Source organism: Syngnathus typhle, linkage group LG12 (genome assembly GCF_033458585.1).
Source record: "Syngnathus typhle isolate RoL2023-S1 ecotype Sweden linkage group LG12, RoL_Styp_1.0, whole genome shotgun sequence".
Lineage (NCBI taxonomy): Eukaryota > Metazoa > Chordata > Actinopteri > Syngnathiformes > Syngnathidae > Syngnathus > Syngnathus typhle.
In genome coordinates this window covers 9,922,940-9,935,568 of record NC_083749.1, presented here as the reverse complement: position 1 = coordinate 9,935,568, position 12,629 = coordinate 9,922,940, and the positions used below count along the sequence as shown (strand labels likewise).

General features: G+C 39.5%; 1 protein-coding gene across 2 annotated transcripts; it reads left to right on the top strand.

Moving 5' to 3' along the window:
- The first annotated feature begins 493 nt into the window (after positions 1-493).
- Positions 494-12,351, top strand: LOC133163510 (leukemia inhibitory factor receptor-like). Of its 2 annotated transcripts, none has more exons than XM_061293471.1 (18): positions 494-653; positions 734-902; positions 4,038-4,189; positions 4,273-4,426; positions 4,502-4,774; positions 4,860-4,986; positions 6,048-6,184; positions 6,265-6,410; positions 6,486-6,642; positions 6,741-6,802; positions 6,995-7,214; positions 8,320-8,499; positions 8,604-8,705; positions 8,810-8,974; positions 9,928-10,056; positions 10,165-10,258; positions 10,353-10,419; positions 10,986-12,351. In XM_061293471.1, the coding sequence occupies exons 2-18, from the start codon at positions 833-835 to the stop codon at positions 11,394-11,396; spliced, it is 2,646 nt and encodes an 881-aa protein (XP_061149455.1). In that variant the 5' UTR covers positions 494-653; positions 734-832; the 3' UTR covers positions 11,397-12,351. The 2 variants fall into 2 exon arrangements, with proteins under 2 accessions (XP_061149455.1, XP_061149454.1); XM_061293470.1 differs by having other exon boundaries at positions 4,499-4,774.
- The last annotated feature ends 278 nt before the right edge of the window (positions 12,352-12,629 follow it).

Here is a 12,629-nt window from a genome sequence, read left to right as displayed (position 1 = left end):
GGAGATTGCTCAGGAAGCATACCAATAGCAATTTTCATATTTCCTTCCATTCATCGTGAGATTCAAACCATCGTATGACATAGCTGTCTTAACTACTGTCTTAATTACGATGTATACAGTAATCACAGTGTCATGGAATGCTACACAGTAAGTATGTAACCATGAATGTCAAGTACATGTTAAATCCTGCCTTGGCTGTCACAGGAAACACTTCCATGTCAATTCCACAAACAGTATTTTGGTCTATTCAGTGCCTTGCTCAGACCACAACAGTATCTCAGGAAGAAAACTAGCAAATCCCCAACAATTTGTTCTTTATTTCTTTTCTACCATTACCCAAAATTCCCCTTATTGACATAGATTTTTTTTTCTTCCCTACTGGGCCCCACTTCACTGGAAACAGCACGTCATTTCCAAGCACAGAGAGTTCATGTCGTTATCTGACCAGTATGACTAATGGTTACCAGAAAGTAGCCTCTGCATTTCCTGCATTCCTATCCCTGTGGATTTCACAATCATGAGAAGGTTAGCAAGCAAATAGATTCCAGTGTGTGTACCACAGGCTGTGCTTGACACTACTGTTGCTGCAGGGACAAACTGGATTTTTTTGCCTTTATGAATCTTTTCACACTCTTCTGGAATTATTTTCTCAGGTGAGACCATTCGATTTACCTCAGTTCTATGAAATCCTTTATGACTGACACACACAAAAAGAAATCAAATTTTCTTCTAGAGCTGGCAGCTTCAGCTAAAGACAAACCAGTTTACTGACTCCATGGAGATGAACTAAAAAGTTCTGCTTTAAGGAATCCGGCAATACAGTCTCACCATCATGATCACATGGCTGTTATTTGTCTCACTGTTCTGCAACAGTGCACAAGATGGAAATTTAAAAGACGAGGGTGAGTAACCTAAGCCTTTAAATTGTAAGCATAGGCTGTGTGGCACTCAAATATTTGATGACAAACGATGACATGCTTTTAACATGCTCCGTTGCTGTTACTCCAGCTAAGCAAATTTTCACATCTATATCAATAAGACCTATTTTGGTTTTACTAAATAACCCCCACAGCTAATGTTGCTCCTATCTTGTGTTTCTTTGACTTTCTTTGACTAGTTGGGTTTTATGTGTGTGGTTACTTCACTGTTATCTAGTTATCTATAGAAATTTCCAGAAGGCATGCACCCATCTAGACATTACATACAAGATTATAAAGAACTATACATTTGGGTGTTTACTTTTAGATGCTTACAGTACATCTGCATCTGATAAATTATATTATTGCTTCATGTGAATGACAGCTAGGTGTTTTGTTGGACCGTGCACCTTATTGATAACTCAAAAAAATAATGCTAAACGTCTGTACTCAGTTTCAGCTTCGTTTCAGATTTTGATTTGCTGTGAAACAGAAATTATAATAGATAGTTGACCAACACAAAAATCAGAGATGTGTCTCTGCAGAAATCACGTGATTTATCAATCTACGAGCAGATGGATATTAAATCAGAGTCAATGCATAATCATTGTCCCAAACCAAGACACTAATGTCAAATGTCCTGAAGCCATTGGTGTATCAGGAAACAGTGTGGGCACTGTAAAAAAGGCCTCAGAAGCACTGTTAGTGACATAGGTAGCAACCTCCAGTGGGCAGAAACAAAAGTATTAAAATATTTAAAACATCCAGTATTACAGTATCTACTTAAAGATTCAAAATATCCCAGTCAAGTTATTTTACATTAAACTCATGCAGACAGCCATACTTTGCATATGGGCGTAGTCATGCTGGAATGGGGAAAAAGGCCTTCCGTAGTCTTAATAGACATGATTTGTCCCTCCACATAACACATTTCCATTTTGCAGAGTCCATCACACAATTTATATCACTCTGGTGCTGTGATTTAAAGCTTAATTGCCTTCAACTGCTAGACCATGTACACCCATGTCGTTAAGCTCCCCGCACACAAGGCAAGAGGACGTTGCAAACTCTTCATTTCCTGAGTCAGCACAGTATTGCAACTTTTATATAGTGTGTGCCTCAGCACTTTGTAACCACACGCTGCGACTTAAAGTGGTTTGCTTCTACGGTGCTGAGTGATTCTAAATGCTTCTATCTCGCACAGTTAAACACTGGGAGATGAGGCATTGGTGAGCTCCCCAATTGAGGACTGACCAATTTTGTCACAAATGTTAGACTTAGACTTAGACAGACTTTATTGTCATTTTGTAAACACCTGGTGCACACAAAACGAAATTTCGTTGCATGCGGCTCTCCACAATGAAATGATATTTCGGCTGAATAAATAGTGACATTACTATATAAATATGAAATAAGATAAGTATGAGTGCAGCAGTGATAAAGCATGTAAACAGTGCAGGAAACAAAAACAATATTTTCAAAGTGCGCAGAGGAATGCTACGTTGACTGTTCAACAGTCTGACGACAGTAGGGAAAAAACTGTTGCAGAATTTGGTGGACCTGCAGCGGATGCTGCGAATCCTCTTCCCAGAGGGTAGCAGGGAGAACAGACCTTGGTGGGGGTGTGATGGGTCACTGATAATATTATGGGCTCGGGACACGCAGCGCTGGGATGAGATGTCCTGAATGGAGGGAAGAGGAGCCCCGATGATCCTCTCTGCTGTCCTCACCACTCTCCTTACGTTCTTCCAATCGGAGGCGCTGCAACCCCCACACCACACCGAGAGACAGCTTGTCACAATGCTCTCTATGGTGCTTCGGTAGAACGTCCTCATGATGGGTGGGGGCAGGTGGGCTCTCCTCATCCTCCGCAGGAAGTACAAGGGCTTCTGTGCCCTCTTGACCAGTGTCGAGGTGTTCCCAGCCCAGGTGAGGTCGTCTGTGATGTGGACCCCCAGGAATTTAGTGCTGCTGACCACCTCCACAGCTGAGCTGTTGATGATCAGTGGAGCGTGGTGAGGCTGGTTCTTCCTGAAGTCGACGATGATCTCCTTCGTCTTCTCCACATTCAGGATCAGGCCATTGTCTCTGCACCAGCCCACCAACTGCTCCACCTCCACTCTGTAGTCCAGGTCGTCGTTGTCACTGATGAGGCCCACCACCGTTGTGTCGTCTGCAAACTTCACGATGTGATTGGTGGTGAAGACTGTGGCCTTGCAGCTAGTGTATTATTTTGACATTCGGTTTTGTACTATGAGGTTGTAATGAAACGTTACAATTATTTAAAACAAAAAAATAAAGGTTTATCTTAAATACTGACTTTTTGCTTATTTAATTAACTTATGTTAAAAAGTGAGAAATTAAATGATGTAATAATTAATTGTTTAGTGAAATCAAAAAATTCTGGAACTAAGTGTGAGCGTGCAAGTGTATGTGTATGTATGAAGGATTCAAAGTGGTCCCATGCTGAATCTGAAATCTGATCGGTTCAGTTTCTAAAAAAAGGAAAAAAAAGAATCATTGTTCAGGGCCTACATACAATCCTGCATCTGCAGGCTTTGAGAAGATTAATCCGATATAACAACACTTAGAAGCTGTAATCTGAACCGGTTGCCAGCCAATCATAGGGCACTCAGAGATGAACAATCATCCGCACTCACACTCTCAATGTTTTTGGGATGTGGGAGGAAACCCGAGTGCCAGGAGAAAATCCACGCAGGCACAGGGAGAACATGCAAACTCCACACTGGGAGAGCCGGAGGTGGAATTAAACCCGCACCTTCCGAACTATGAGGCGGATGCGCGAACCAGTGCTTTACCGAGCCGCCAAAAAACATTGAAATGTCAGCTTTAAAAAAAAAAAAAAAACACTTTCACTCCTACACTTGTTGAAATGTCAGTTTAAAAAAAAAAATACTTTCACTCCTACACTTGTTGAATTTACTCAATTTCATGTTGACAATTAGTTGCACACAATAAGGGAGAAGGTAGACAAACATGCCATTCTATTGCACACAGGCAGACATCTGGTCACCCTTATTTACAGAATATTGGATTTTCATTTGAGGATCACAGGATCAGGGGACTCTCTTTAATCTTGACATTTTTATTTTCCATCAGCTGTTTTTCACTGTGGACCAAAGAATATAAAGGTTACCACTTCAGACCACAGAATCCTGGTAACATGGGAGGATGACCAAATGTGCATGTCAGTACATGACGTGCTGATGTATGAACTGGAGGTGCTCATAGCTGACAAGCCAGTACTTTATGTAAGTTTTGGCTGGCTAATGTTTGCTATAATGATTTGTGAAATTCTAAGTAAAACTCGTGTTTTGTTTTTCTCAATGCTTAGAAGGAAGTCGCTGTTACTCCAGATCAGATAGGATCTACTCATTCCTGGAGCTGGTCACCCCATTTACCATTGGAGTGTGCTTTTCTCACAATACAGCTCAGGTCTCGGTCCGAAAACTGGACAAGCCAGTGGGAACGGGAGCAGCTAAATCCTGGTTCATAATACTTCTACTTCTCATTTTTATGACATTCTTAGTATGTTGTTGTCACACATTTGTTGTCATCAGCAGGCCACATTCACTCCGTTATGCCAGAGGTTTATCCACGAGACGAGATCTTTCAAGTTGGCAGTAAAGCTACCTTCTGCTGTGTTCTACCAATGGGAGGAGATTTGAAGAAACTGTATCTAACTGGACAAAGCAGCACTAACCGGGAGATTAGCAAGATCAACAATCATACGTATACCCTGACTGTCGACTTGAACAAACCATCAATGACCAGTTGCACCGATATAATTTGTGAAACAACGACATCTGACAATGGGGCTTGTGCTTACGTTGGATGTAAGTTCCAATTGAGATGTAGATGTATTAATTAGCTGTTATCACATTCATGAATAATTCTATGTTTCAATGAATGAATGACCAGATCCACCTGCTGATCAAGATCTCACCTGTGAAACTCAGGATTTCCAATCAGTTGAGTGTCTGTGGACAGTGGGACGAAACACACACTTGGCTATCGGGAGTCCAACAAACTACCAACTACTTGAAAGGTATTTAACACGTTTTTTTTTTCCAGTGACAGGTTTCATCTGAACAAGTTGCTATGGAGAGGGGCTGTAGGATTTTCTTATTATGATGATGATTCTTATAATTATTTACAAGGGATCGGTCTAAGCTCAAAACGACTATGCAATTGTTTTTGTAAACACCCTGGTTCTCCCCACATTGGTAATTGCCTAAGTCCGTGAGTGTCCTGAGCCTTCTCAAGTACACAACTAGTCATTGTAAAATAAATACTCAAGTACCTGAAAAATCAAGTGTAGTAGCCAAGTATTCATACTTCATTACTTCCCACCACTGTTGCTGATGCGTGGATGTCTGACATCTTGATTCCACAGAAGTTTGAAATGGTGCTGACAAGCATGTGTCATCGTCAACGGTTCAATTGCCCGTTTTGTACTTCCTCATTATTATGTTTCTACAAGACACTTTTGTGGTTTCAATGTTTCAGATTTTTCTTCCCCCATTCAACATTTGAATAAAAGTAAATGTGAAAATTAGTGAATTAGTAAAAGTCACAAAAAATTGAAACACTTATTTGTTTTGGCTTTCTTATGCTACAATTATTTCTTGCCTGGACGGTAAAGCACTCTTTTTGTAGACTCACAGCCACAGGAAATGAGTACGTTTGTTTGTCTTAGTTTAGTTTATTTATACTGAAACGTGTAAGGAGTGATGAAAAAAATAATAACAATTAAGCATAAACAGGTCAATATACACTAATGGAATCGAGAGACAAATGATGTGTCGATCACATATACATTTCAGTTTATGAGCGAGTAAGGCACATTTCAAAAGGCACATTTCATCCATTGCCATCTTCTTAGTAGCATACATATATCGCTGGCGTTGGGCGGAGTCATCCTATCTTCAAAATCATCACTTTTCAGGAAACCCCAAAAATATCAAGTTTGTTCAGCCATCGCATTGTGAAAAAGAGCAAGTCATTTTCAATGGCATGGTGGAGCAGTCTTTGGGCGGTAGGATGAAATGTTAAATAACAGATTCATGTCAGATTAAAATGTATATTCTCTTGGCCTTTGTGTTCCAGTAATTGTGCGGAGGGGTCCAATGGGAGATGCTCTCACAAAGTGCGAGTGGATTTTGGAGAAAGGAATTGGACTTTAACAGCACAAAACAAACTTGGTACAGTCAAGCTCACTGATAGGGCAGACCTAACTAAAAGAGGTACATCCGTTTAAACCCTTTCCACAGGCAAAGAAAACACAACTATTGTGAAATCAAAGTTCATGTTTCTGTCATTTCAGTGCACATGTTTGCCCCACAACAAGTTAAAGTCTCATCAGTGAATGCCAGTAATGTCAGACTAGAGTGGGATTGGGCAATACAAATGTACAACGATTTCAATACAACATGCCAACTAAACATCAGTGATGGAGAAACACATGCAGTAGTGAGTTAACAAAATAAATATATAATTGATCAAAATAATAAAATAAAACATTGTTCTCCCATACTGACATCCTAGAGAGAATACTATGTTGGAGTTGGTCATAATTTTGCAGTCATATATGACTTGATTCCCAACTGGACATACAAGGTGATGATGCGATGTGGAACAACTGAACATTTCTGGAAGTGGAGCGAGTGGAGCTCAAGTGTCGAGTTCCACACGATGGGCGATGGTTCGTATTTAAGAATATTGTGCAATAGGCTAAACAAACACAATTTATAAATTCAGATTTTGCTTGGTAATTGCACTCAAATTGACACTGTTCTACAGTTCCAGATGCTCTTGATATATGGATGCAGAAAAAAGACAGCCAAACTATAATCACTTGGAAAGTAAGCCTGTACTTTATTATATTTACCTTGAATTTTTTTCATGACAACTTTAAGCCTTGATCCTGAAAATTAAAAACAATTTCCAATGATAATATAATAATAAAGTTATTTTAATCACTTTAGAATAAATATTTGCACATTTTCTCAGTTTCTGCTCTGCTCCACACAATACCTAATATTCAATTTTTGTAGGTACCACTCGCCAACCAAAGCCACGGCGACGTCATAGATTATGAAATTAACTGGGCACCAACCTCTGAAAAACAAAACCAATCCAGAGTGATCATGCACCCACAGCACAGTTTTGCTCTTCGTCTGGACGCCATGAAAGACTATGCAGTCAGTGTGAAAGCCAGGAATAAATATGGAAACTCTTTTCCTTCAACTATCACCATCCCAATCCTCAATGCAGGTATAATGAAAATGAACAACAGAGGATATGACTATTAAGTAGGATATAAATAGAACATAAATGTTTTTTTTCTGTTTCTATGTATCTATCTTTTTAGGGTGTAGTTTTTCGTCACAATGCGTTGTTTTCACTTAAGAAACACATTTAAGATGAATTCCTGTTATCGACTAACCTGCAATTTTGCACTTTTGCACTTTTTTCATTTAATCCAGTTAATTACTTTGACTCAAATTATTTACCGTATTTTCCAGACTATAAATTGTAGTTTTTTTTCATAGTTTGGCCGGATGTGCGACTTATACTCAGGAGCGACTTATATGTGAAATTATTAACACATTACTAGTAACTACCTTACTAGTATATCACTTCACATGTTGTTTTCACACTAAACTGCATGAGGGTGCCATAGGCCTGTGGAATAACTGGAACTGCAACTGACAATGAGTCAGCGCTGCATCTACTTCCGGAGTCAGCGAAGTTGTTTGTAAGAGACACAGGGGACGAAGATTTCAATGGATTTAATGATTTGATTAAGGATTGGAGTGACACAAATGGTTCGATAAACTTGTTATTTATGTTGTAGTTATTTGAATAATATGTTATGTCAGGCACGTTCTCAAATCCTTGTTTTTGTGTTTATGTAACGTTAGCATATCGTACCGTTCAGCCTGTTGTTGCCTATTTATGTCTGTTTTTGGTATTGAATTTTGTCAAATAAATTTCCCCCGAAAATGCGGCTTATACTCCGTTGCGACATAGTATTTGTTTTTTCTTCTTCTTTATTATGCATTTTATGGATTGTGCGACTTGTACTCCGGAGCGACTTATAGTCCAGAAAATACGGCACATTCTTTAGAATTTTCTAGTGGTCGTTTTTTTTATTTTGATTACCGTAATTTTCGGACTATAAGTCGCGTTTTTTTTCATAGTTTGGGTGGAGGGGTGACTTATACTCAGGAGCGACTTATATACATATATGTGTTTTTTTTCACTTTTTTGGGCATTTTATGGCTGGTGCGACTTATAGTCCGAAAATTACGATAATTACGATATGTGTTATAAACAGCTGTACCATCACTAACTTTGAATGCCTGTTTTCTTACAGGAATTAGTAGAGTTAAGTCATCAAGGGCACAAGGCATTAACGGTGGTTTCAACCTGTCTTGGTCCTCCAGTCCAATCGCTAGCTGTGGCTACATTGTGGACTGGTGCCCCATGATAGGCCCGTGCATAGTAGACTGGTTGAGAGTCCCTCCCACTCAAACTAATGTCAGTATATTTTCAAGTAAGTTAAGTTATTTCTTTTATGTGGGTATGATATCTATATATTTGCATCCACAGAATGACGTGTAAGCACCTTTCTTGTGGTGTGTGTTATGTCTCTCGCAGGAAATTTAAGAGAGGGAGTTAGATACTTGCTATCGATACATGCCTGCACTCAAGGAGCTCCAGTGTTACTTGAGCGACTAGAAGGATATGTCAAAGAAAAAAGTAAGCTATGTCTTGGAGTGAATTGCTTGCGGCCTTCTCGTTTCTGAATTAATATATCATAAATAAATGTTGCTTTGTTTTCCATGTCTCCACTGTTTTGCCAGTCATACAAGACAATCTTTTTAAAACACTGAAATGGAAACAGAGGGATATGGATGTTGTGGTGTCCTGGGATCCTTTAGCTCTGCAAGAGCAGTCTGCTTTCATCCAAGGCTACATTTTATACTATCGGGACCACAACAGCAGCAGTATCATGAGTGTCAGTACAGGTAATATTGAACGCAATTGTTTTTTAACAGATGGACACAGTTAACACACAAAATGATCAAGTAGTTGGCTTGGTGCATTTCTCTGTACAGGTCAAAGATTTATTCTACTTGTGTTCTGTTTTAATCATTTTATTTTGTATACTAATATTGGGAAAATAGTCAGGGCTTGACTTATTTACCCACCAGCCACTATGGTGAGCCATTTCCCAGAGTTACTAGCAACCTAATCTTTTCACTAGCCACAAATTTGTTGTTAGATAATAATCAACTTCTACATTTGGTAAGAAAGATGAAAATCTACGTATGTGGCTTTTTTTTTCATTTTTTCCCCCTCTTTCGATCAATTCTCTCAACATGCATTTTTGTGTAGTTGTTTGTGAGTGTTTTTAAAAGTAAAGGACGAAACCAATTGGCAAATGCAAACTAGTTTAAATAAGAGAAAAATATAGATTGATTATCAAAACGACATTAAGCCAGCAACATTTCAGCAGCCAACCCATCACTTCCCACACACTTATTTACAAACAAATTCATGCTACCTCTGGTGCACGACTTTGTGGACTGACACTAACTTAATAAAAGTCATACCAAACACTAACACAGGGGTCACCAACCATTTTGAAACTGAGAGCTACTTCTTTGTACTTTTTAAGTTTTAATTTGCCAACATATATTTGGAGGTAAACAGGGATGGTGCTATGGGGGGGCCATTAGCCCTGTCAGAGATTTCTTTGACCCCAGTTCATTTCCCTCCAGTGCTTTACCACACTGCCATACTTACTAACTTCCATATACAATAACATAGCTATAATGTTTTTAACACTATGAGGAATACACGTAAAAATCAAAAGTGGTCAGGCTAAAGAGTCGTGAAGGTCAACCAAATTTGATGGGTGTTAATGTCAAGCCTTGCTTATAGTATTTTTGTACAATGTCACATTCTCTTATTTCAGACAATCCCCAGGACACCAGCTTAACAGCAAGAAACCTTCAAATCAGCTCTTACACATTCACAGTAAAGGCAAATACAACTGTCGGACAATGTGGTGCTACATCCATCATTGTTACCTTGAATTCACTGAGTATGTTGCACCGTCTTACGAGCTAGAGGCTGGTTTAAAAAATACATTTATGAAAACAATGCATAGACCACGACTTATTCCTCATCTGGTTTGTTTGTCTTCCACCAGCTGATAACTTGATCAAGGCTGTTGGCATCACCATTGCAACTATTTTTGTTCTCCTCTGCTTAATTGTCACCCTTTGCTACAGAAACTGGGAATGGTGAGCGACACGACACACTCTTCCACATGGTGTGTTACATTTTTGCCATATTTTGCTCCTTAAAATATTGTTTGTGCAATGTCACCTTCTGTAGCATCAAACTGAAGGTCTATCCTCCAATTCCAATGCCAGTACTGAAGGATAAATGGATGACATCACTGGTAAGATTTGTTTTACAAGTTACTTGTACATGAAGATAAGTTAACATTGGTGTAGGATGGACGGACGGACGGACGGACGGACGGACGGACGGACGGACGAATGGATGGATGGATGGATGGATGGATGGATGGATGGATGGATGGGTGGGTGGATGGATGGATGGATGGATGGATGGATGGATGGATGGATGGATGGATGGATGGATGGATGGACGGACGGACGGACGGATGGACGGATGGATGGATATTACAAGACTACTACTACTTAAACAACATTGCGAGAAACCGTCTGTTTAAGGAGAAGTGACCCAAAACGGTTATTGAAACATCCTAAAACATGTTTGCCTAAAATGCTTATTAAAGAGCCCCAATCTTTAGGGAAGTGTCTGAGAGGGGTGGGTCTTTTTATGTCTTCATACTGAGTTAAAATGGGACAAAACTGTGGTGTGTACTTTATTAATGCAGAGAGCAGTGCAATCGTGGAAATTGGAAGATGTCTCAGTGTCTAAGTGTTTCATATTGTCCCATAATGAATTTGATGTTAGTAATTTTTGTCCTATTTCCAGACGAAACAAAGTTGGCGTCCAGTATTTGTGGAAATGAATCACCAAGCTGAAGCAGAATTATTGGCTATCCCTGAGCTGCACTGCAAATCAGAAGCACCAATGATGGGTTGTGCTGACCAGGAAAATGTTTCTTCAGAAACGACAAACGGATGCTGTAACGAGCCAGTTGAAAAACTCGCCACACATAGCACCACTGTTCCATGTCAGCTACCATTACTACCACCGTCACCACCACCACAATCATTATCTCTTGCCATGGATGAAAATCTCAACCCTTCATTAAACCTGAACTCATCAAACTCTTCAGCAACAGGTTCCAATGGATATCAGCCACAGAAGCGAAGGGAACACCTAGAAGAAGCTCCACATAATCCTTTGCCTTGTGTCTTAACTTACATTTCGTTGCCGTAAATACTTTCAGAATAGTTGATGCACACTCATTTTATTATAGAGTAAGAGAAATATAGAGAAGTATAGAGAAACAGTAAAGACACTGAATAGCACTTTTGTCGTTTACAGAACACATAAAGCACTTTACAGCATCAATGTTCACCTGAAATTTTATGTAATGTTACTTCGCATGCAATTGTTACATTAAAAGTGAATATCTTGTTTTTTTTTTCCAAGATAGCATAGATTAAAAAAACGGAACACAAACAGTAAAGTGCAGCTCTTTTTCCCCCCTTATGAATTAGTTCATGATGGGCAACTTAAATGATGGGCACGGTTCTTAATTTCCTCATGCCAAAATACAAAAATATATTCTTAATTCAGAAAAAAATAGTCTGTGTGGGTGTGGGCCATTTGCCCATCTCATATGCGCCATTATATGTATTTAGATTTGACAATTACTTGGTAGTATTTCTATCTTCAAACATCACACAATGTTAATACTAAAGACATGGCAACAATGTTATTTAGAATGTGAGGAATTCCTCTCTCAACATCAAATTAAACCATGGAAGTAGGCGCTGACCTTAAAGCAAAACATGCCAAAATGGTTCAAGCGATCAAAATGACTTTTCTCACGTGTGCTCGCCTTGAGCGATAGGATGAGAAGATTAATCATCTGGGAGAGGTGATGAGAGTAATGAGGAGCCAAATGAGCTGGCTCAGGTTTAGGTGCGGATCCCACGCGGACAAGTCTTGACAAAATGGGGAGAGTGTAGTCTCAATCTCTCTTAGTTTGATGCCCCTGCGACCTGACACCTGATAAGCAAAAGATGGATTGTTGCCTTTTAACTATATATTCTCTCGATTACATTTTTCGCTACTTACTAAAGACCAGTTTTGATTGACATTTCTTGAGATGTATTTCTATGGGTGTATTAATTGGACTGCGTCCTAATAAAAGCCATCCATTTTATTATTCTTGTCGGGAGTCAGTAAGGTGGGCAGAAATTCGTGGTGAGGCCCAAACTTGCCAATTTTTATTGCTTCGCTTAAATTCTCCATTGTGTCGTGGTTCTTCACTGGTGCCTTCACTTAGTAGGACGTGTACCCAGATGTTCTTTCTATATTGGTTACAAAATCGGTAACAAAGGGCGTCCTTCTGGTCATTGACGGCGTCCTTCCCTCACTGCTGGTATCCATCAACGTGGCTACAGTGGTTACTGCCACAACTAGCATCATCCAGTTTCGGTG